This window comes from Aphelocoma coerulescens, chromosome 3, assembly GCF_041296385.1.
Source record: "Aphelocoma coerulescens isolate FSJ_1873_10779 chromosome 3, UR_Acoe_1.0, whole genome shotgun sequence".
NCBI lineage: Eukaryota > Metazoa > Chordata > Aves > Passeriformes > Corvidae > Aphelocoma > Aphelocoma coerulescens.
In genome coordinates this window covers 70000291-70024730 of record NC_091016.1, presented here as the reverse complement: position 1 = coordinate 70024730, position 24440 = coordinate 70000291, and the positions used below count along the sequence as shown (strand labels likewise).

The window sequence follows — 24440 nt, the reverse complement described above, 5'->3', positions numbered from 1 at the left end:
TATGCAATCACTAACTCCTAAATTTCACTTTTGTCTACACTGCATTCAAATTAATTTGTTTTCTCTGCTGTACCCTGTCAACAGAAAGGTCCCTGAGAGGCACACATTTTTGTGGCACTTGGCTGTAATCACAGGAAGAATTAAGTCCCTTCAGCCTTGAGTAGGTCCATGGCAGACAGACTTATCAGAATTTTCAGCTAAATACCTAGCTAGTATTTTCTGAACACTTGCATAAAGAATTTTTTAAAATGTGAGTAGATTTTAAGAGGAGTAGCATGAATAATTCTCTAGCATAAAGCCCTCTATTCCTGTCAGATTTAATATTTTTACCTCAATAACTGGATGGAGTAAAACTTTTAATGTAAAAACCCACAACATTTTCAACATGGGCAACATAACACATGTTTTGTCCTCATAAAGTCTTACATTATTTTATCTGTAAATTGAGAAACAAACAAGAAAATAATAAAGCTAAGGAAAAGCACTTGGTAAGAAATTTTTCAGTCCAAAACTCATTTGAAAAAGTAACTCTAAGAGCTGTTTTGAAGTGAAGAATGTTGGGACATCTTCACTACAGACTGTGCTATCTGATCCAGTAACACTATATATAGTTATAAGCATAGTGTAATAATTTTCTCCAGTGGAATAACTTCCAAGGTGCCAAACCTCAAAGCAACTTCAAGGTTTTTTGTTTAAAAAGATGAATAATATTAAAACAAAAATGTATGCATAAAAAGTTCCTTCCAAATACTTTTTACCATCTTCACGGAATTACTCAAATCTAAGGCCCACCTTTCCAGCAGTTTGCAAAAATTAGTGTTTATGCTATATAAGAAAACTGTTACATATTCTGATATATGTAATATTTATATGCATAAAAATTATAAGGTCATACTCCTATCTGTTTTAATCTAGCCTGCTCCTCACTTCCCTGGATCCAGGTTTCTTAGTATCTATTTCAGACAGGTAAAAGGGGACTTTTTTTTCATTCAGCTTCTATTCTTAGGAATGAACAATTATCATATTGAAAAAGCAAAAAGTTTTCTTACCTTGAAAATCAGAACTGCTGGTTTTTAAACTACTTGACAAGACTCAGTATGACTTTTATTTTTTGCCTCAAGATATCTGAATGATATAATCCAAATTTTCGAAGAATCTAATGACTTGATATCCAGTTACCACAAAATGTCCTGTGTGGTTCCTTTGATGTATTTTCCTATGGCAGCAGTGAAGAGCTGGCTGGAAGAGCTCACCACTCAGACTCTGACGAGTCCAAGAGCACCAATAGTTCCTGCATTGGATTTGTGGGTATTAAGACTTCACTCTTTTTTCTTGCTTGTAAAAGACCAGGTGATTCATATCATATCCTCACAGTCAAGGCAGCATGTGTTTGGACTGCCAAAGGGGCATGGGAGATGTTTCGTTTTGTCTGGAAGCAGCGATTCCTGCCAACTAGTTTATCAGAAACTTTCTTCTTTGTGATGCTGCTTGCTGGGAATAATTACTTAGCAGATGAACTGCAGGCAAAAACTGGGCTCAGAAGTAAAAAAGGGAAATCTCAGAACAAGCTACTTATTTACCCATGCCCAATGAACTACTTGTGGCCCATAGGGGCTTTTATACATGGCTGACAAATTTTAAATTTGCTGTGGGTCTACAGGGTCTCTTCAGTTACGTGTGATTGGAGTGACTGGGGTGGATGAGTGGGGATGGGAGTGTTACTGGAGCTGGGAAAATCTCCCAGCTGTGCATTCCAGACCTGGGTGAAATTCAGCTGCTCTCTCACAAGCTTCACAGTTGTGCAGTCTCTGCAAGTTGCCTGGGCTGATACTATGCTGCATGACACTGGGTGAGCTTTGAGGGATGACCAACAAAGGAACATTTGAGCTGACAGGGAGACCCAGAACATTTGGAAGTTGACTACAGATATAGCCAAGGAAATTAAACTTTTGTTATGTGATCTGCAACTTAATACCCCTGATATTAAATGGCCATCCTTCCACCAAAAAAAAAAAAGTGAACATCTATTGAGATTTTGATTCAGATTTGAGCAATTGATTTCTTCTCTTCTGCAATTTGAAAACTTTGTTTTAAACTAGATTTCCTATGTTTTCCAGTTGCCAGGTATGGGATTAATTGTAGGTAAATTTTAAATCAGTGCAGTGAATTGTATGCCCTGGTAAGGTGAATCTGTCAACAGAATTCTTACTTTGCTTACAGGTCAGTTTTTCAAATGTTTCCTTTTAGGAAGTTGTTAGTTAAGGTTTCACAAAGCTATTGAGTCTAATAGGAAAGACCTATGTAAGATCAGATGAATCTTTATTGCTCATGCAGTCTGGGGAGAGGGCTACACTCAACAGTTTCATATAAACACTACTGTGACTTTGTTTAATTGCTTCAATTCACATAGCTTATATTTGGTCTCAGGGATCAGTCTTTCCTGATGCTGAGCATATGTAAAACAAAATGACTTTTATTTTTCTTAACATTTACAATGTTAGAGATATTTTCACATCCTGAAGTTTTCATCACTAAGCACATGACATTTTGGCTCCAGAAATAATTGATTGTTTTTAGACTTGGGCAAAATTTTAAAAATGGTATAAAGGTTTTTGAGCCCAGTTCCCATTGAAAATTACTGTCCTATTGATCTCTGTGGGTTTTTGACTGACCAGTCACTGAGTGGATTTAGAAGTGCATTTTATCTTCTGAATTTTATTTTAATTGTAAAAACATATATAATGACCACACTGTTGCAATCTCACACAGATACATAGAGAATAAGGCAGTCGCATTGTTTGAGGAATCAGTGCCCTACTGACTGTAGTGCTGCACTTATTTTAAAACATCAGCATTGCTATCTAACCTGCTAAGTACCTGAAATATTGGCATGATTTCCCAGTCTATCTGATCATAGCTAGCATAATCACCAGTTATTATGCAGAATTGATCTACTACATATCTTACTGATCTTGAGCTACTGCAAATTTCTGATGTAGAATTCTTTTATAATTTAGCCCGCTTCGGAAAAGAAGCAAGAAAAAAATTGTTTGGATGATTCTTCAATAACCAGAGCAAGATTACCTTGTGGTCTTGATTAGTTTTAAGAGAACTTAATTCTATATCATGGAGAATGCTTGGGTTTGGCTCTTATTAACAGCCAGCTGAAATAAGTTTGAGTCTATGCATGCTGAAATGAAACTCTCTCAGCTAAGCTCAGGGAGCAACTGGAACCTAAGTATGCCTCAAGTGGTTACTTTTACATTTATGTTAATGCAGAGAAGCTAACCAGTGTAAAAAAATCCCCAATTTTTGCTCTTTCTATGCTGTACTTGATTGGTTAGATTTATGTGTCATTGGTTAAGCAACCAGGTCTAGGCTGCAGAAACATATACACACACCTTTCATAATGTGAACTCTATATTAGAGCTACAAGGAGGCAAATGCAACAAGGCTAGAAATGGTTTTCATTCTAATTCCCTGTTTTCAGGTACTCATTACCTAAAGAAGTATTTTAGGCTGGAATTTTCCATGCTTATGTTCTACCAACATTTATTTTTCACCTATTAGAATATTAGGCAGCAGTTATGAAAGAATAGTCAGGAAAATTTCTCTGTTATAAAAGAATTCTTGTGACATTAATAAATAAATGCTGTAGACAATAAAATTAAGAATTTCAAATAGAAATTGGCATGGAAATATTCATTACTTTGGAGTACATCGTGCTCTTACTGTGAAGAAAACTAATTCTGAGGTAACTAAGCATTAAGGATTCATACGCTGGCTTTGAGCACCAGTAACGCCAGTTATAGTTAAAGAAAGGTGTTCTTGTTGTGCACAGTCTGTATGTTTAGGAACAGATATTGCTTGATAAAACTAGTCTGTGAGAATTGTAAAGTATTAAATATTCAAAATTAGCATGTTATACTTCCATCCTTTAGCTTTGAAGAGAACTGCAACTTAAAATATTTGGAATATACCGTGTCAGCTTGTGAATTTGCAAGCTGTGCAAGAGAGGGGTGGAAACAGCAGTTGTAAATGCACATGGGTTTGAATTCCAGCCGAGCATCTACCTTGTCTGCCCTGCACATATGCATGTGTCTGTTTCTATAAGCATGTCTTGACATACTAGCTACTACAACAGGAGAAGCAGCATGTGCAGTAAGTTTATATAATGTTTCTTATCCTATTTAAATCTGCAGCTGCTGATTCCCTGATGTGTGCAGAACTGTGCTCAGTAGAGCCTTACTCTGATGGGTTGTAGTAACCTAAACAAAACTGTACAGAACTGTGGCCTATTCCAGAAATAAAAAAAATTTTAGTTTTCCATAGTATTTTTTGCATGCAGCCTCTTCTTCTTCTCAGTCCATGTCATCTTATATCAATCTTCTGATACTAATGCAAATCGTGATACTCAGGCCTGGATACCCATCTTCTCTACGGAACAGAACTTTACCAAAAGGGAAGCTGTTCACGTTTTGGCTCACATGCATGTACACCAATACATAGGCCAAATATATGGCTTCCCTTACACAAGTCCATTTATATAGGTGATTTCTGCATTCAGGAAATTATACAAGAACTAGCATTTTATTATAATATGATCCTGTTGTTATTGATGTGGGTCATTCTATTTTTTATATGAGCTTATATAACTCAATTATTTGTCCCCAGCTGAAACTTGGCTTACATTCCATAGAGAAGAACAACCCTGTTACTTACCAAAAGACTCAGCAGTTTAATGTAAATAAATAAATAAATAAATAAATACTATATACTGCTTTTGCTCACTAAGACATATTTAGGTAATATCTCCTTGTCATTGGATTGATGCTCAGAACTATCTCATCCAAAAAAGATGAAGTCAGAAATATTATGAATGGAAAGATACCATCATCATGTAGGAGACAGTTTTTGACAAAAATTTCTCAATGGAGAATTGCAATTCAGATATTCACATCGCCTGTAATGTAAGGTGCATATCTGAATTCACTGTACATTTAATAAAAGCAATAAACTTTTCATGTACATGTTTGAGTCCCACTCTAAAGGACATTCTTCACTCCACTGGCTTTCTATAAAGCCTTAGCTCCAAACTCAACACGTACGAGAGAAGCCATAAGTCAGTCACTGATAACAGCCCCAGGTGAGGTTTGTGCGCTAGCAGTACACTTACACATCACCATCATTGTAATTATTTCTGTGAGTAAGGTGACGAATATGCATGATGCTTTCAGGATGAACAAATATATTTATGAAACTGCTATGTACATCCATGCCTCCCTGGATGAGTGGTGAGAGGGGAAAAAACTTTCTCTTTGGAGCCAGAAAAGTCTGTGATCCGTTTTTAGCCAATCATCTTAAAGTCCTTCCATGTTTCCTTGGATGCTTACAATTTTTAAATGTTCCCTGAGAACTCATCAACATCCCCAAATGCAGTATTTTTGCACTGCAAATCTAAAAGTCCTTCAGTTTTAACTTAATTTTTCCGGTTTAAATATTTGGAGGTTATGTAAAGAAGGGTAGATTTGCTTCCCAATACAGTACTATAATGATATTAACGATTTTACAGTCAATGTTCCCATGCTGCATCATTTTCTTTCTAAAATTTAAGGCACAGAGGATTTTGATTTGCAAAGAATTCCCCGGGGGGTAAGAAGTTAGGAGGGGTTGATGTAAAGTGTCACGTGAAGCTTATCTTGGAACATGTGAAAATGAACTATTTTCAGTGAAAGTATTTTTCTGAAGTTCAGTTCTTCTTGAACGCTTAAGAGCATGCATCAGTTCTGTTATCAGTGGATATTGAAATCAAATCATGTTGTGGGAAACTGCAAATGTAAACCAACATGAGTTGATTCTTCCACAAATAGACATTAGCCTGCACAGACTACTAACATATACAGTTCTGTGTTCAAAGCAAAAAGAATATCCTGCCTGCTTTGTTGTGGTAGCCAGGAGACAGAGTTCTCCATTGAAATGTGTTTGTCGAACCTTGAATTCTACAGCAAACAGGTACTCCCACCTCTTACTATTGTGTGTAATTACTTTACTAAGAATATTAGTTCACACTTGTCATTATTTTCTAGATAATAAATGAGATTTTGGCAGATTGATTTCCTAACATGAGGGGTTAGCACATAGCTTAAAAGTCCAGAACAAAAACTCCCTTTTACTGACTGATTTACTATTTATATTTACATACTCACATATATAGACCAACGAGAGCACAATGCCCACTATGCCAGCACAGGAAATGTATGAGTTGACTCCACAAAGCCTGATGACTCAGGATCATCGGCAATGGAATATAAATTTCTCAGATTCTGAATAATCCATTCGTTGTCAGTCTCAGAAACAGGCCCCATTAATATTCTCTGTTGCTTGTCAAAGAGGGGAATGCTATTGCTGTGTCCACATGACACAACATCACTGGAAAAATGTTAAAAAGGACTCACTTCTTGTTGTTCTACATGGGTTGTTGGACCTAACAGCAAACAGGAGATGCTTTGTCTGTTGCTTTGATTGCAGTCACGTTTGGCAGGACTAGAGGATACCTGTTCTGCTGCAATCCTAATTCTCAGGTAAGGAAAACCTCTTAGCAATGTCCAAAACCACTTTGTTCAGCATTTGCTGCATTTCTGGTTTCCTTCTACAGCCTTTAACTGTTGGCATCAGGTTTTTGCATTAGCCTCTACAAGGAGAGATCTCTTTGCTCAGAGCAAACCTCTGCATTATCCCACATACAGCAAGCATGTATTGCCTGGTATATGCAATCTGACACCATCAGTACTGGAAAAAAAAAAAAAAGAGTGTTATTGACTTGTTTGAACACACTAATAGGTAAAAAGATTTTAAAATGAAGAAAGAAGAGTCTGCATGCACACTTTGAGTCATTTGATCTTATGTCTAATACAAGCAATATTTGGGATTCTTTCCTCTTCATCTACTGCTGGACCAATTTATATTTTACTAGGAATGTCCACATGTGGCTGTGAGTCACTAAGTCTGACACATGTTGCTCTGAAAACTGTTCTATTGCTCTCCAGGGAGAGCAAGTTAGAGCAAGTTCTCACCCTGCCATTGTGTTTTAAGGACCTCAGATGGGACTTCCTCCTCTTTTCTCCATGCTGTCAGGCTTTGCCGTCCAAGCAGACCCACAGGATGAGCTATTTATTCACTTCCAGATATTTTTCAGCAGCAGTTATAGATCTAAAATTTCTACAAACAATTATTCAAATAGCCCCTGCTTTTGTTGCCTATTGCAACAGAATTGTTTTCCACCTGAGAAGTGAAGACTGCAACCCTTTCTCATTCAGCTTCTGTTCCCGAGAGTGATGTTTGTTCTGTGCTGCCTCATCAACTTGCCTTCTTTGTGCATATTAAAACTACAGCCTCAGCTCTCAGAGTGACTACTAGCTTTTGGATGACAGGTCTGGAGAATACAGCCTGAACAGACTGTCCAATGTAATGCTCTGCTGCAAGGCTGTTATAATCTTATGCACAGTTGGAGTCAAAGCCTTTTACTATGGGAAATTATAATGACCCTCGTATGCAGAGTGTGGCCACATACCTTAGGAAAGAGCATGCATGAATACATTTCTGTGCCAAAAAGAGCCATGTGGTGGTTACCTTCTTACCCTCTCATAACCAAGATATTGCTCCTTATTATCCCTTAAAACTACATCTAGGAAACTCCATTTTTAAAGAATGCAAATCTCCTGTTACTTCCAGATTTGCCTGGCATAGGTTCCCTCCCTTCTTCCCCCTTTCCCTTCTTGACCCACTTACTCTGTTTGCCCTTTTCCATACCTGTTGTCCTCCTCTTTGGTGTCTCTCTTTTCCTACTACCCCTTCCTTTCCTCTCCCTCAGGACCTTTATTCTTACACATTTCTTTTGGCCTATCATCCATTCCAGACCGCACAATCTCTGCTGTACCCTCATACCTCTTGTCTTAGGAGCCATCTCCTGTTTCCTTCAACTGATTTAAGATCTGCCAGTGCTCCAAGCCCTTCCCTAATATCGAACCAACATGTCTAAGCTTTTAACTTCAGCCTTTTCCTGGTTCAAGAGTCCTCATCAATATTGCTAATTTGCATTTGAATCACTCTTACGAATTACTTTTTCTGTTTTTACAACTCATTATTCTGGTCCAATGCTCCCCAAACTCTTTATATGCAATATTGCTCTGGACTCACTCCTGAACTGACAATCCCTTAACTTCCCTATCTGCCTTTGAATTTCTTTAGGATGAAGACCAACTCCGGAAAGCTCTGCAGTCTTGCAACTTTGTAAAAGTAGGAATTTTCAAAGGCTTCATCAGTGTCTCCAGAAACAAGCTCTCCAAGGCTGTACCTACAGAGCATCCAGGGCACGTTGGGCTGAAACCTCTCTGGAAAACACTGCAGTTTCTTTCAAGTACTCATGCTCAAGCTTCCTTCCCAGGAAAAAAAGACTGTTGCATACCTGAGTCTCACTGTGGTAGGGAGTTGGGATGCAGCCAGGCAGGCACACAGGTTTGAAATCTAGGAAGTATTACTGGTTCTCCAGTTTAGCGTGACATTTGAATCAACTTTGATAATTATTCCAGGATTAGTGGCAAAACCAGTTGACTCTATTGATAATAAGTTAGTCATTACTTCTTAGCATCAGTGTGGACATCAAATTCTCTGGACAGGGAGACAACACTATTGAGAGGAACTGGAATCACCATAGGCTGCAATTTGCTTGCCTTAATTGGTGGATGAGCACATACACGTTCTCTTTTCATTCCCAACTTCTTAAAGCTTTCACACTTCAATTTTTCCTGGCTTAGAGCTTTACATAGCATGTACAATATTTTTTTCCCCAGTGATTGCCTTCAAGCCCCCTTTCCAGTCTTCCACGTTGGGGAAGAATCACATGGGAGACTGATGGCTGTTACTGGTAAGAAAGGTCACACAATGAGCTGCACAGGTTACTATAAGCGTGATAAAAAGTCCCATGCAGGCTTTTTTTGATTAACAAGGCCATCTTTAAAGCATGTTCATCTGTACTGTAGAAATCAAGACCCCAGAAATGCCAAATAATTTGGGAAAATGTAAATACTGATTCTCTTTTTCTCTGTTTATGTAGATACTTGCTGAGGAGCCATTAGATCACACAAACCCAATATGCAAACTGAATGGATAATGTACATTTCTTTGCTCTCACCCCCTTAAATGGTACTCAAGATTTGGATTTTGGAAGCCATGTATATGGATGTTCATGCACATGCTCTTAGAAAAATAATCAGTATTTGGCTACAGCACAAACACCTATTCAACGAGTTACAAGAATACTCAGAGAGAGACCAAATTTAGCTACTCCAAAATCTGTCATTAAACATACTGCCAAAATCATATTAAATGCCATACTTACATATAGAAAACAAGTGTTTGAAATTCTCTGCTTTTGGAATACAGATGGAATACTAGTATTAAATAAAATGGCAACAGAACTAATGTTTCAAGAGCATATGTGAATAATGTTTAATCTATTTTTACTGAATAAATTTTTATTGACAAAATAATGGGTTTATTATACATCGCGAGCTGACACACTGTGGTTAGGGCAAGGATTGAAGAAGAGACGGAGAACAGAAGGTACCTTTATTAATTTCATAGGTCCTTTTATTTTAATCAAAGAGTTATTTGTTTTATCCAATAAAGCAGCTGTTTCAAATCCTTGGTTTCAGTTACTCCTTGCAATATACATCCTTCAAGGAGCTTTTCCACCTGTGTCATCATTTTCTGTAAGGTGCTACACTCTTATCGTCACACATGACTATGTTTCCCTTTAAGATTTTCAGAGGAAAGGGACAAAGTCTTTCAAGCATAAGTAAAATAATGGCAGATAGCTAGTCCACTTGTACTAAGAGTTGTACTCTTAGAAATGTATTTTCTTAGCGGAGTATGTTACACCCTCCCCCAAAATGTCAATATCATCTGGAGAATAACCAGTACAGGTCAAACATCCTAAAGAGTTTGAAATATCACCAAATTGTACCATTCTTTGAGTATCTTCTGCAGAGCCCAGCTAATTTAATGCTACAACAGAATAATCTAGTTATTTGGCAACTGTCTGATTTAAAACATTTCAACAACATTGAACATTGGGAACATTGGGAAATAATTTTCAAAAAAGCATTGAATGACTTCAGTTACAGTTTATTCTTTGTTTCTAACACATAAATTTCCTCAACTAAGAGTTCACTGATGGAAAGTAGGAATTTTCTCATTCTTCACTATTTTTTGCATCTGTGTTTTAGAAGAGTTAAAATGTATGTTATCACTAATTATTACAATTAGGTTAGTACTGTTTTCTGTAATTAGTTTCTAATGAACATATGTTTATTGATGAAAACTGCAGCCTATATGCAATGCCATTTGAGCTGGAGGGGTGTGAGAAGTCTTATCATTGCTCATCATAAAACAACTATAACATATTTTGCTTAGGCACCAATCCTGCAAATACTTAATTGTGAGCCCCATTTTATTGCTGTGGAAAAAAATTAAATAGCAACTGTCAAGATAGCATGGTAAAAGCCTGATTGTCTGAACTGTTTGAAGATGGGCATAGTTTAAGGGAGCAGAGTTATCAAGATTGGTTATTAAATATTTTAACACACATTCTGAAGTAAATACTCTACTGAACAGAAGCTGAGGCTAGGAAGTCCTGTCAGAGATGGACCATCTCTATCCCATGTGCAGTGCAATGCCATCCCCATCATGGGGATCAAAGGGTAATACAGTATGTATCCATAATACCAAAAATGTTGTACTTAGTCTTGTCATTTGAATTTATTTCTAATGATATTCACCTGATACTTATTACTGGCTGCCTATTAGTACTTATTATTATTTCTATTCTAGTAATTTGGGCCGAAGTTGGAATTGTAATTGTAGAAGGGAGCATATATAAAAGCAAGACAAAGTTTGGTCATTGATCATTACTGGGATTAACAAAAGATGCATTGAGATTTTAGAGTTATTTTAAGAGATATATAATAATATGGCAAACCATCAAAAATCCAAAATTTATTTTGCCCATTTTTGCCTTTAGGACAGAATGATTTCAGGGAGATGCTGTCTGGTCTGAAAAAAATATTTAGGATTAGTATAATTAAGATTGTGTTCAATGTTGTTTTATACTTTGCCTCAAACTACATATATATATATGTATATACAGTTTTTAAAGTATCATATTTACATCTTATCACAATCCTCCATCCTTCCTCTTTCCCAGTACACTTAGGCCTCATACAGGTCTATGTTGTGTAAGGTTCTTTTGTTAACAGACCTCCTTGCAGGTGAAGTCCACCCTGGGCAATCCCCTGAAATAACAGGGGCCTTCAGTTTTCACTGTTTTCTGAACCAGGGACAGAAAATAAATGAAGGTGACATTTGTCTTTAGGAATACAGGACACCGATGTATTCAAGCAGGTGGCACATCTGAGACTAGTTTTATTTTGTAAGCTGGCGAGGTTGTAAACGAGAGGAGGCCCATCACAAGGAACGTGTCCATACTGAATGCACCCCGTATTTCGGGAGCGCAGGAGGAGCCTGGCTCCGCGCTGTCCGGCTTCAGACCATCTCCTCGGGGATCCCCTGGCCGGCCGCGGCGGAGAGCAGCCTCTCTCCCGCAGGACCCGCACTTTCCTTACTGGTGCCCAGCTGTCCTGCCTCTGCCCCAGGTCTGTTCTGCGCAGAGGATGGGGCCAAGAGCCGCAGACAGGCTCTCCCCGGTCCCTCGGCGCCCACCATCCAACCTCAGCAGCACCTGGCGGGACCCCCGAGGACCGGACCTCCCCCTCCCCGAAAAGTGCAAGGCGTTATTTTTGAAAGCGCCCAAAATAGCGCGCGGCTGCCGCACAAGTCTCCTTATTATTCCTCCAGCGTCGGCAGTAAATCAGGGGGAGGATGCACCTCCGCCGGAGCCCTTGTCGGCGGCCGCGTTTTTGGCGAGGGCGATGCCCGCCGCCGGTGCCGGCTGCCGGGTGCCGGCTGCGGGCGGCCGGGGCGCAGCGGCAGCGCAGGCGAGGGAGGAAGAGGAGCCGCGGCGGCGGCGGCGGCGGCGGCAGTTTCCCCTTTCCCCAGCCCTGGCTCCGCGGGCGCATGCTCACTGTGCCCGCAGCCCTGGACCATATTTGTCAGGACTACTCGAGAGACGGAGAAAGAGAGAATTTGGGGGGGTAAGGAGCGGCGGGTTCCGATCTGATCCGCAAGCCGTTTAGGGAGCCGCGATGGCAAAGGCTGGTGACGGGTTTTAATTTTCCCCCTAGGTGAGGATGAAAGTTAGAGAGAGCGCGAGAGATAAAGGGAGAGACGCACCTCCTCTCCCTCCCTTACGAAACGTATCTGGGGAAGGGGAGGGGGGCTTCTCCCCGACCACCTCGAGCAGAAAGGATGGAAGTTAATGCCGGGGAAAGTGGGCAAGTGACTCGCAAGTGGCTGGGGAGCGGCCGGGGCACCGGGGATCCCACTAAATCATAAGTGTACGAGTGTGAAAGAGGAACAAAAGAAAGAGAGAGGTGCCTGGTATTTCTTTTTCTCTTCCCAAACACATGAAGGGAGTACATGTATATATATATGCGCTGTATATTTATATATATACACAGGCAAGCACGCACGTATGTGTATGTACATATATATATACACGGGGGAGGGAGCTGTGGAAATGTGTTTGGGGGGGCCCTTTTTTTTGGGGGGGGGTAGTGGGTTCCGAAGGGAGGGGGAAGGGAAGGGGAGAGACATTTTGCAGACTTGCCCCACCAATGAGCTTGTCAGTTGGCTCCATTTAATGACACTTACGGGGCACCGCCGCGCTGTTGGGAACAATGTGATGCGGGTGCCGCGGCCGGGCGGCGGGGGGGGAAGGTGGGGGGGCACGGGTGTGCGTGTGAGCGCCGGGCGGGGAGGGAGCGGAGCGGAGGGAGGGGGCTTGCTGCTACCCGAGCCCCCCCTCCGCAGCCCCGGCTCTTTGTTCGCACAGGCTGAAGGACGGGGAGAAGTGCGGGCTGCGAGGGGGCAATGCGCAGCGGAGAGGGGTGCGAAAAAGCCCCGGGTTTTTTGGTCGGAAGCGGCGAGAGGTGGCGGCTGCCGGGATATACCGGTTGAATGTGCCGTGGGTCGCCGTGTGCGAAGGCCTCTACCAGCGCGCAGCGGAGAGTTTGTATTTTCCGTCGCTCCTGCACTTTGTGTGATTGTGTGAGAGAGATATTTAAAATATAATCATCTCCCAATTTCCGCCATTTTGGGGAAAGTTTGCACACACATACACATACAAAAAAAAAAAAAAAAAGGCAAGCTTGTAGCAATTTTTTTTTTTTTTTAAAGAGACGAAAAAAAAAAAAGTCTTTTGCTCGAGTGCTCAGTTCCTGCCTCTGTGCGGTGCGTGCGCCGCGCTCGCTGCGGCAGACATGTGAGGCGGCGGGGGAACGGCCCCTGCCCGCTTCGGGCTGCGTGCGGCGGCGGGGGCCGGCGCCTGTCACCGCCGCCGGCTCCGCGGGCCGGCCTCGGGGGGCTGCCGGGGGCTGGCCCCGGGGTGCCGGCGGTGTGTGTGAGCGCACATACACGTGAGTGCGTATTGTGCCGACGACGGGGGCAGGGAGCGGGGGGGAGGTAGGGGCAGGGAATAGGACGCGGCTTTTCTGTTAAGTTGCGCGCTCTCGCCTGAAGTGCGGCCGGGGTGGGGGAGCGGCTCCCCGCGCACACGCCCGTCTCTCCCTCCCCGTCTCCGCAGCCGGTGCATATAACAACAGGATATAGGCACACTTGTTCTCGCTAGCGCGTGTGGGGCGGTGTTTTTTTCGGTGGGGGGGGGCGGAAAGCGATTTTTTTTTTCGGGGGGGGGGAGGGAGCGGCGGCCGACGGGAAGGCGCTCCCGCGGAGCGGCCGCCCGCCCCCGGCCGGGGCTTGGGAGAGGCTGCCGGGGCTGCAGCGCCCGGGGCGGGGGGCGCCGCGTCGGGGCCGCAGCGGCGCCCGCTCCCCACCCCCATGGTTTTCCCCCCTCCCCGTCGGAGCGAGCGCACGAGAGAGCGTGAGAGAAAAAGTTGCAGCGCGGGGCCGGGCGCTGGCGGCTGCGGGGCCGGGCGGGGGCGAGCCCTCCGGGGAGGCGGCGTGTGCCGGCCCCTCCCGCGGGAAGGGGTGACTTCTCCGCCGAGGGATGCCCGGAGATCGGCTGCGAGCGGCCGAGGAGCGAGCCCCCGCAGCCCCCTAGAAAAAAAGAGAGCTCGCCCCCCTCCTCCTCCTCCTTCTCCTCCGCGCTGGGGGAGGGGAGGAGGGAGGCGAAGGTAAAATTTTAAAATTTTTTTTTCCTTTCCACTCGGAGGCAACCTCCTTTTCCCGGATCCCGGTCCCGGGGGGGTGAGGCGAAGGGGGGGGGGGGGGCGGGGTGGGAAGAAAAATAAAAAAGCGAGGGACCCAGTAAACAAGCAGAGTCCCTCTTTCGTTGTGCAACTTCCTCAGGAACACTTAACACCCAGTTCCTCTCCCACCCCCGCCCGCACCGCGCTCGCCCCCACCGCCGCCCCCTCGCTGGGGCAGGGGGGCACTCTTCCCCCGCTCTGTTTAATTGCCCGGGGCGGGGGCGAAGGAAAAAAAGGCAAATTCGGGAGGGAAACGGAGAGACTCGAGAACCGCTTTCCCCGAGCGCTGCTCCCGAGGAGCCGGGCGGGCGCTTTTGTCTCGGTGGTTCTGCCCGAGCCTGGGGAAGACGCGGACCTGAGCCCGGGTTTTCTCCAGAAAGTTTCAAGTGCAGCAAAAACACGCCGCAAAACTGGCCAAGGAGGGACCTCTGCTGGTAGGCCGCGGGCTGCCGGCGCCGGGGAGCGGCGGCCGCGCCCGCCGGGCCTCGCCGCAGCGTTCCGGCCGCCGCTGCGCTCCGCCGCGCCGGGCGCAGGGGCAGCGGGCGGGGAGCGGCCCGGGCGGCTCCGGGCGGGCGCTGCCGGGGCCGGCGCGCCCCGCCGGGGAGGCACGGCCTGCGCGGGAGCGGCGGGGGGCGCGCCCTGCGGCCGTGTCACTTGTCCCACTCGAGAGCGTGGCTCGAGCCCCCGGGGTTTTTAGGTTTGAGGAGCGCTGCACGGCTAGGAGGCCCCTGGAGATGCGGCAGCCTCCCTCGGGGCGTGAGGGTCACGGCCTCTTCCATGTCTTTTAATTACCTGTGCTTATCTTGGTGTGAAAGCTTTACAGGGAAAGGCATCAGGAGTTACATTTTTAGTTTTGTTCTATTTTCTTAATTTCTTCCATATAGTTGAGTGGCACTGGACCGATCATTTTTGCTGGTTCTACTCATGAATGGATGCTCAGTGCTAAAAATCAGGTGGTGAGCATAAATAAAGCTCATATGATATAAAAAGTTCAGTCTATATCATTTTAGGAAATAATCTGTGCTCAGGATTGTAACACACTTTTCTTAGCGCAAATTTTAAAGCTCTTCAGAAACCGATGCTTTTTACCAAGAAAGTCACCATGTTCCTACAAGTCTATACGATGAACATCTGTAAGAGAAACTCCCTGAAAGTAGTGGCTGAAGGCAGCACAGCTTTCCACTTTAATCCGGGTGGTGCCGGGTAGGAGTTTGTTCTCAGTGAAACTTCAGCAGCATCGGCTGTGGTCCAGTTGGTCTCATGAACTGGTGCTCTATTGAAGGTGGCTGAAGCAATTGTCTTGATTGGTGTTTGTTGTCAGCTGGGCAATTGTAATAAACTCTGGCTTAGTATGCTTTTGTGGTGTATATTTCACCTTCAGTTTACTGAGTTTTTTTAGAGTATTACTTTAAAAGTTTCAATAACTTGTGATGACTCCTTTTCCTCTGACTTGTTGAGTTTTATTTGGAATCACCTGTTCTGTGAAGAGAGGTGGTTGAGGTTTTGTGGGCTGTTCAATTTACTCTCGTCTGTTTTTTAATACTACTGGTAAGGAGGATGATGGATTGTGAGTGATGGGTATGAGGAATCAGTGATGAGCTGGCATGAGGCTTACTAAAGAAAGTGATAGCATGTGTATAGTCATAGCTTGTTAGTGCTCCAGTAGTAGGACCGCTTATCACAATGGGAGGTGCCAGTAGTTCCTTATGAATGGGGGAGAAGGAAAAGGCTATAAATGCAGTAACCTGCTGAGTGTATTTAGGAAGTAGAAAAGGTGACCTAATTGTTTATGAACAGCAGAGTTTATGGAAGCTGGTAATGAGGCAGATGAGGAAGAAGAGGGCATGAGTCAGACAAATGGGATGCTCAGATGTATGTTGAATTAACTTCTGGTAGGAAATAACAATTTGAAACAGGTCAGGTGATAGGAGGTGTGAAGATTCAGTGCAGGCAGTGTCTGCACAGGGGAAGGAAGGAGACTCAAATAAACTTTCTGTGCCTAGTTCAAGTAATTAAGAGAATTTAAGACATAGGATTTCGAAGTTGTTGCATGCAACTCTTACTTTCTGAGTACGTTAAACCTCCACTCAGGCCTGCACAGACAGTAACAGAAACAAAGGAGTCATAAAAGTTTTGCAGAGGAAATACTTTTCTGGTGTGAGGTACAGACTGTTTATAAACAAGGAAAGGCTGTCAGTGGTAAGTTTCGTTAGATGACAGAATAGCTTTGGTATTGGGTAACTAGTGTTGTTACAGTTTCTCGTGGATATTTGAAAACTAAGCAGTAGATGAAGGCTATGTGTAATTGTTACCCAGTCTCTAGCAATGGTACAGCAATAACTGTGTTACCTTGCTGACAGAGACCAGGCTCGGATGAGGACAGCATGAACCTCCTTTAAGCACTGGTGCAGACCCAGGCTTCATAGTATTTTGTAGTGCATCTGTAGCCAGATTCTTCTTGTGAGGGAAAAAAGTTTAAAGCCAAAGTATTGGGAAGCAGGAGCAAACATACACAGTACCCCTGTGAAATCTAGTAGTCAGAAGAGTAGCAACAGATAAACTAAGTAATGCTAAGGGGACATCATCAATAGGAACTTTGGTCCTTCTGCTGTTACAAACATTGAGTGGCTAAGAATTTTATGCTATGTCCCTTTGTGAATACATATAAAAGCTATATATCTCATTTTTAAAATACCTCGCTTGTAATAAACTTCATGAGCAACAGGTAAAATAGTGAAATTTACCCAAATAACTTTTCAACACAGAGAATAGAAACATGGCAAAACTAGTAAAGTAGTTTCTAAACAATGAAGAATGAGATTTTTGAGGAAAACATGTATCAGAAAATAATTCTTTTAATGAAATTTTAAAATAATTAAACTTTTAAACAGGTACGAGAAAAAAAGAAAACACACTAAAATGTGGCGGGTAGCATCAAAGAATTTTACCATTTCCTGTACTGTTCCTGTTGTGGTTGTTTTTCTTTAAGTGAAGAGTCTGGTGCAAAAATAAGAGGGTTGAGAAAGAGGCAAGTGTGGGGTGTGCACAGCTCGAAGAGAGGACTGTGAAGAGAGAAGCAGGGCTCACCCCAGTGGGTTCATAGTCAATTGGCTTTGCTTTTGCTGCCATGAAGGTCAAACTTACTACTGTTGTCAAATATAGGGAGCTTACACTGTGAGCGGTAATTCCACCTCATGTGGCTTTGGGAGTGTAGCAAGTCAGTGCTGGTAGTATTCACATTCTTACATGTTAAATAAAACTAAGCCGAATATCCACTCATCCCTGGTGTCTAGGAGTTGGTGTATTTGCAGCTTTGGTACACTGAGTTGTTCCCTTCAGATCCATATTGTTTTCCTGATTTACTGGATTAGGGAAAGTGTGTCCTTTTAGCTCATGGGTGCTATGCCAGGCAGCCTTGGACATGTCCAAAATAAATGCATACAATATTGGGACAAAACCCCTCACCTGTTGCCTTTGTTTCTGAACAGCCATCAGTGCTGGTGTCACCCAGTCTGGTGGGGAAGAGGAACTATGGCTTGGCTCCAAAAGGATATTGTCTCTCTTGGGATCTTTTTCCCTTGGAACTCATTCTTGGTGTCAGTCGCTGTGACCTCCCCTGGCGCGTGCGTTCCCAGTTTTGCTTCTCCTCATAGGAGCTGTCAGCTGAGGAGAGGATCAGTATGGGACAAATCTGCTAGGCTGTCTTGTCATCACAGAAATCCTCAAAAGTAAAAATAAAAATACACAAGGACGCATAAGTAGAAAAGAAAAATTACTGCAGACATGTTATGCTAGTCTGGCAGTGATGTCTGGTGGCTTTACCACTGAAATCTCTCTTTGCTGCCCAGTGATCAGTATTGAGTTGACCCCAGTGGTTAGAAATTGTACAGGCATTTCACAGTTAGCATATTAGATTTTAAAAATTTGGGTAGGGGTCAGTTAGTCTTTTTAAAGCACTGACTGGAAGAAAGAGTCCTATTGCTACTTTCTGATGTATTCAGTACGTAACCCTTTAATTACTTCAAAAGCTACTTGTAAGTTTAATTGTCATATTCTGTCCTGCTATATCTTTATACAGTCTCTCACAGATGAAACTAATTTTTAGTGCTGTTATTCTCAGTATCCTCTCTGTGAGGTACTAATTTATTGTTGAACCAGTTGGTAAAAATGAAGGTTTTTCTAAAGGATGTGTCTTAATCTTATCTGTTTATTATAATGACTTTATTATGTATGTCTGAAACAAAGTTAATGTTGAAATATTAATGTGCAGCACACTTCTCTTATGGCTGTGAAGACTGAGAAACAGTTGCATCCCTGAAGGCAGATTTTGGAGATACGTTTGGAAGATGACTGCTCCAGGTTCTTACTATTAAGTCCTTTCCTTCACATCAGATGGCATTCACTGACAGGCATTGCCCCTTATTCATCTGGTATTTTTACTACTTTTCTGGCAGTGCAGCAGCAGAAATGATAGCAGATGAAATCATTATAGAAGGCGTTATACTAGTTCAGAGAATTACATCAGAGCTTTAAAAACAAAAAATAAAATGAGTGGATAACACGTTCTTTAGCTTTCTTTGTTCTGAGATTTAGATGTAAATATTGCAGTGATTTCATCCTTTTTTAGTACCTCATTGCTGTAACAATTTTACTGGTCTGTATCTCCTTTCTTTCTGTCATTAGTAGAGGGATAAGGCCTATCTTTTGTCTGTTCAAACTTAGCAAAGCTGGAAACAGGTATTTTGTTAAAAGTAATTCCTTTTTGTAAATTAATTTTTATCTGCATTGCCCTGTGACCTTTTCATCCCCACCAAGAACACTTCTGAAGGCTGCAGAATGTGAAAGGTAAAAAGATTGTGCCTTTGACTTCGAATTAATTTCAAAAGGAAAACAGTAACAAATGTGTTTAGCCATCTTTAGAATGTATCATTATTGCTGTTTGTTACCTGAGGAAAGTTTCTTGGGTGCATTTAAATCAGAATTTGCATGTTTTCTTGAGACAAGTATGCCCTGAACATTTCTGTTACCAATTTTTAATTACATTTCATGGTTTACTCCCTGCCTAGGTAGGCTAGACTCTTTCAGTTTCCCAGCCCCCATGTAATTTTCGTGTCTATAATGAGAGTGGTGCTATGGGAGATGACAGCATCTGATAGAGCAGCTGTCCTGTCCGATGCTCCTTGCTCTGTGGTACAGTGCCTGCTGAGAGGAAGCATTTCTCCACAGCCTTCCAAGTCTTTTCCCAACTTCTGTCATACCTTCTGCAGAAATCATTGGAGCATGTTTTCTATAATAAACCACAGGAGGGTTGAGTGAAGTGTCCTCCAAATAGGATGATAATTTAAGATTGCTTAGAGACTTCAGTTAATGCAGAACACAGCTTTGGGCTTGCTCAGCCAGGCTAATCTTGGGGAGCTTGTTCCACCAGTGTGCTTGAACCAGCATGTTTCATGTCCTTAAGACTTCACGGGTATCTTGAGAGATCCAATTTTTCGGCTACTCCTTAGCAGTTTGGGTCTTGTGTTCTTGAGGGAAGGCCTGTGCCGCTGCCACTGTGCTGCAGTTCAGTTTGGTCAAGCCTGCTTGAATTGGTTTGCAGTGGTATTTGGTACTCAGATCAAGCAGAGATCCCAAGCTGTACTGCAGGAGCTTCCCCTGACATAGGGTGGTGGATTTTGCCTAGGAGTGATTTTAAAAGATGGGGTCTATGGCTTTGGGGAATTTCTCAGTTTGCACTGTATTTGTTTAGATTTATTGACGTTTTTTAAAATTAATTTTTGTACATTGTTGTTATGGTTTTCGATACTTTCTCATGGAGAATTACCTAAAGGTGGGGAAGATGCATTGAATCATGTGGTTCTTCTTACTTCAAACTTGTCATGTGAAAAACGTAAAGTTTTCTCAAAGAGTTTTCTGTGAACCCTGCCCGCCATATGAAATGAAGGGGAATACAGAAGCTTTCATTCTTAGCAGTGGAAACTGACTGAGGTCCAGTTCCTGTTATCTTGTTGATACTGTGTAGTTGCTGTAGTGTAATGAAAGTACTCATGGAGTAAGGTGTTGCTCAGAATTTTAAAGATTTCTGCTAGAAAAGAAGAGGAAACCAAGGAGAAGTGCAAGGGAGTTCACATTATGTACCTGAAACCAAGCTAGTATCTGTCTGTAGTGGTGATGTTATAGTGATTGATACTGTTTTTCTGATGAATACAATGTAAATTTGATTGGTTTTCATGCAACAAAGTTAACTAAGCATTTTTCTCCACGAAGTTTCAATAAAAAGCTTCTAGGTGACCGGAGTTTAATTCTGCTTGGTTTGCGTCTTTTTCTGTTATCAGAGTGAACAAATAGCACCTTTTGTTTTGTTTTGGGTTTTTTTTGTGAAAAGTCAAGATTTCCAGAGAGTATTTGCAGATTTAGAGTGGGACTTAAGTTAGAAATTACATTTTAGAAAACAAGGTTAAGCTCTGAGGAAGCTCTCTATCTATTTGAATTTCAAATACTGATACTTGCAGCAAAAGTTTGCAGTCTCCATATGGGGCGTGAGGCTTAGAAAGTGTTTGTTTGAAAGTTCAGAAAGTTTACATTTCAAAAAGTTCGGAAAGTGCAAATTTCAAAAGTGGTGAGATTTTGTTAACAGTTCACAAACAACAGCCAATTTTGCCACAAATTATTTCAGCTACTAGATGTAGTGCAAAAGTTCTTCAGAAATAAAGTAAGTCAGATTCCACACTGAACAAATAGTAAATTAGGTGCCAGGCCACAGATTTAAAGATTGCTGGGTTTGTGAGAAGTGGGAAGATGTTGGTGGAGCTCACAACTGTCTGCTAGAAGCACTTGCAGTTCAGTGCAACTGAAGGTGTGCTTGTTCCAGTGACAAAGGGTGAGCTGAAGCCGGGGTCAGAGGCACGTGCGGCGTACTTCTGTTGCTTGTGCAAATTTTTTACCACAGAAGGGGATGTCCAGATGCACTATTTCTGGAGATAAATAATATCTTCTCTCCATTCACTGTTCTGAAACAGAGGCATCCCGTAAAGTCAATTCTTGCAAAGCAGTAGGTTTCTCTGCTGTATATGTGTTTCTCTGCATGGAAATAAGTTTTAATAAATGCAATTCAAAACAGCTAAAGAATATTCAAGTGTCCTGAGTCAGACCAGGAAACTGACAGTTTCAAATTAATTTTGAAATTTTAATTTGAACTTGGGTAAAGCATTCACATCAGCATGATATCCAGTATTAAGGAAATGCAGTTCTGTTAATCAGTGCTTAATGTATTTATTATGGGCATGCACTCATGTCTTGCCTTTCCCAGAACAGATGTTTTTAAGTGTACTTGAAATGTTTTCCTCATGTCAATTTATTTGCAGTTTGAAATTTTTCTTTTCTCTCTAGTACAACCTCATTGCCTCCTAGTGTGTGAAACAGGTATTTTTTTCAAAGCTTTAGAAAGATTTCCTCTTACTTTTGTTACATCATGTGTATTATCACCCTTGTCATCAGTTGTCCATGTTGCTTGGCAGTGTGCAGAGGGAAGCATTTGATACGAATCTGTGAAAATGCATTAGAAGAAATATCTGGTGATATAAGCATTAAACCACTTACGGAATTTTCAGATAACTTTTTTTTTTTTTTTTTTTTTTTTTTAGTACATGCATCATGAATGAATCTGCCTCTAGTGGAAATGGTCAGGAGTTTGATGTATTTAGTGCAATGGACTGGAAGGATGGCATAGGTACCTTGCCAGGAAGTGACCTAAAGGTAAGATAAGTAATTTTTCCAGTAAGTGAAATAAAAATGTTAAATGACAAAAGAATGCATTTGAAAAGCTGGTGTGTAGGTATCTGCTTTATGAATAAAACATGAATCTGCAGTTCTGAGTTAAGAGACTGTAGCCTGTTAGGTTTAAGCTCTGGAGTTTCTTGATTCAGTTTGTGGTACTGGCACAGACAGCCATCATCCCCGTAGGAAGGCATAAATTAGCACTGCCTCACTATACAGACAGAATTAATCAAATGCACAAAATCCCAAAGAAATCTCAAAAGTGTGAAAATTCCGTCCACTTAGAGCATTATATTACTGTATCACTAAGAATTTTTGTACTGTCATTGGCTCTCACGGTCTTATGTTCTTAGTTCTTTTTATTTCTAAAAATAGTTTATTTTTGCTGTGCCTTTGTCATGTGGGTGCCTAGAAAGATGAATAAAGTGAGTGCTTCTGAGCTTGGTACGGTTTAGAAGTTTGAATTATATTGGAGTAGTAATTTTGCTTACATTTTTCACACTGGTTGAGCTTCCTGAAGTAAATTGTAACTGTTTTATTTTGTTTTCAGTTTCTTTTTATTTATCTCATACTTTTTACTGTGTTGTAAGAAGGTGTCTTTTGCTGTGCTTGCAATTTTGTTATTAGAGACTATCTTGTACCTATTTCCTGTTGATTAAAGGCAGTATTTTCATATCATTCAAACGAATGTGGTTTGCTCATAGTTTGTTACTTGAAAGGAATCTCACAAGAAAGTGTATGGCATTTAAAACAACTTTTTTATCTTTTGGTACCTGATAGGATTTCTGTTGTTGAAGTAAAGAGTCAAAAAATATTTGAAATTCAGGGTACATGTTGTGAATGTGGTTTTTTGTTGGTGTTTAAGTTGTTTGTTTGTTTTTTGGCTTTGCTTGAATTTTTTTTTTAAATTGCAGAACAGTACAATAAATTTCCATCACTGTACACTACAGCAATATCACTATATACCTTGTCTGTAAAGTTTCTGTTCCACATTCTGCTTGCCTCCTTTTCCTTTTTGAACTAAGTCAGGAGTTCCTAGTTCATTCATGTTGGCCTTCATCCATATTTGCTTAACACCTTGCACCATGCCTCATTCTCCTGGTGTGAAGTCCCTGGAGAGAGGGACAGATTTCCTGGGCCTATTTACCCCTTAGAAGAGTCTCCTGTATGAACCTGGCAAGCAGATTTCTGAGCAAGTCAACAGGCACCTCTTCTGAAGTCCAGTGCTGCTGGTTCACTGTTTGTTTCACTGGCGTCTTGCAGGCTTCCAGACTTCATCATCTCATGGTGATGATGATAGCCAAGGCTATGATGAGCTTCCACATCCCTGATACCTGTAACAGTATTTTCTGTATTTTTAACTCCAGGCTTTTACAATTTCTTTCTATTTCAATACACAACATTGTGTGAAAGGGAACCATAGTATTGAAATATTTGAGCAATACAAAAGGGAACAGTGCGGGCAAATATCATAATCTCATATAAATCATTGGTTTCTGCTTTTTTCAGTTTTGGTTACCCTAGGTCAAACAAAACTGAAGCAAAGTTTGAGTCACTAAGTAGTAGAGGAATGGGAAAGTTTCCATGTAAAGTGAGGAAAAGGACCTGGGAAGTAGTTCAGGGTAGCTTCAAGAAATCTTGTAAGAAGATTCTTAACTATGTCCTTTTCAGGAAAGCGTGAACTTCATTTTAAAGCTTCTCTTTTAGTTAGTTTATTTATTTATTTAATTTGGAAACAAACAGAAATTTGATTTTTGGACAGAGATTCTTTCTTTGGTCCAAGAGTTAGGGAAGGTGCATTCAGAGGTGCCATAGTAGTCTACCCAGAATGGTGAAAGATACAGAGTATTGTCCAGGCAGCTCCTTTCTGGGTTATTATTTGGAGGGGGGGGGGGCTGTTTGCTTGTTTTTTAAATACAAAATTTGAATTTTTTAAATACAAAAGCAAGGAGTTGAAAGGATGAAATTGAAATGGAGGCATTTTAAGACTGACTGAAGGAAGAATATTTTCTAACAATGCAAAATTAGCCTGAGGAGGTCACCGTACCCGGGAACATCAAGATTCAGTGAGAGACTAGGTGTTTCCACTGATACCTAAACAACTTGAGCTGTTAAAGTAGTAAGGACATTTAAGCTTTTATGATAATTGTAAGGATTTTAAGCTTTTATGATAATTGTAACAACTCATATTTCAGGACTGCTTCTAAGTACTGATGGTTAAAAAGGTGACTAATGACTTGAAACTGTAAATGTGATCATGGAAGATATGTTATGCTCTTT

At 41.7% G+C, this 24440-nt stretch overlaps 1 protein-coding gene across 5 annotated transcripts in view; it reads left to right on the top strand.

The window, feature by feature from the left end:
- Nucleotides 1–12346: 12346 nt before the first annotated feature.
- Nucleotides 12347–24440, top strand: part of L3MBTL3 (L3MBTL histone methyl-lysine binding protein 3) — a 75552-nt gene continuing 63458 nt past the window's right edge. Inside the window, exons 1-2 of one of the 5 annotated variants that reach the window (XM_069010787.1) lie at nucleotides 12347–12548; nucleotides 22028–22139. In XM_069010787.1, coding sequence (XP_068866888.1) covers nucleotides 22038–22139 — 102 coding nt within the window. In that variant the 5' untranslated portion in view covers nucleotides 12347–12548; nucleotides 22028–22037. Of the gene's footprint in view, nucleotides 12549–13446; nucleotides 13593–13937; nucleotides 14310–14740; nucleotides 14819–15277; nucleotides 15338–22027; nucleotides 22140–24440 lie in introns of those variants that run through there. The other 4 variants (XM_069010786.1, XM_069010784.1, XM_069010788.1 and 1 more) reach the window with 4 other exon arrangements.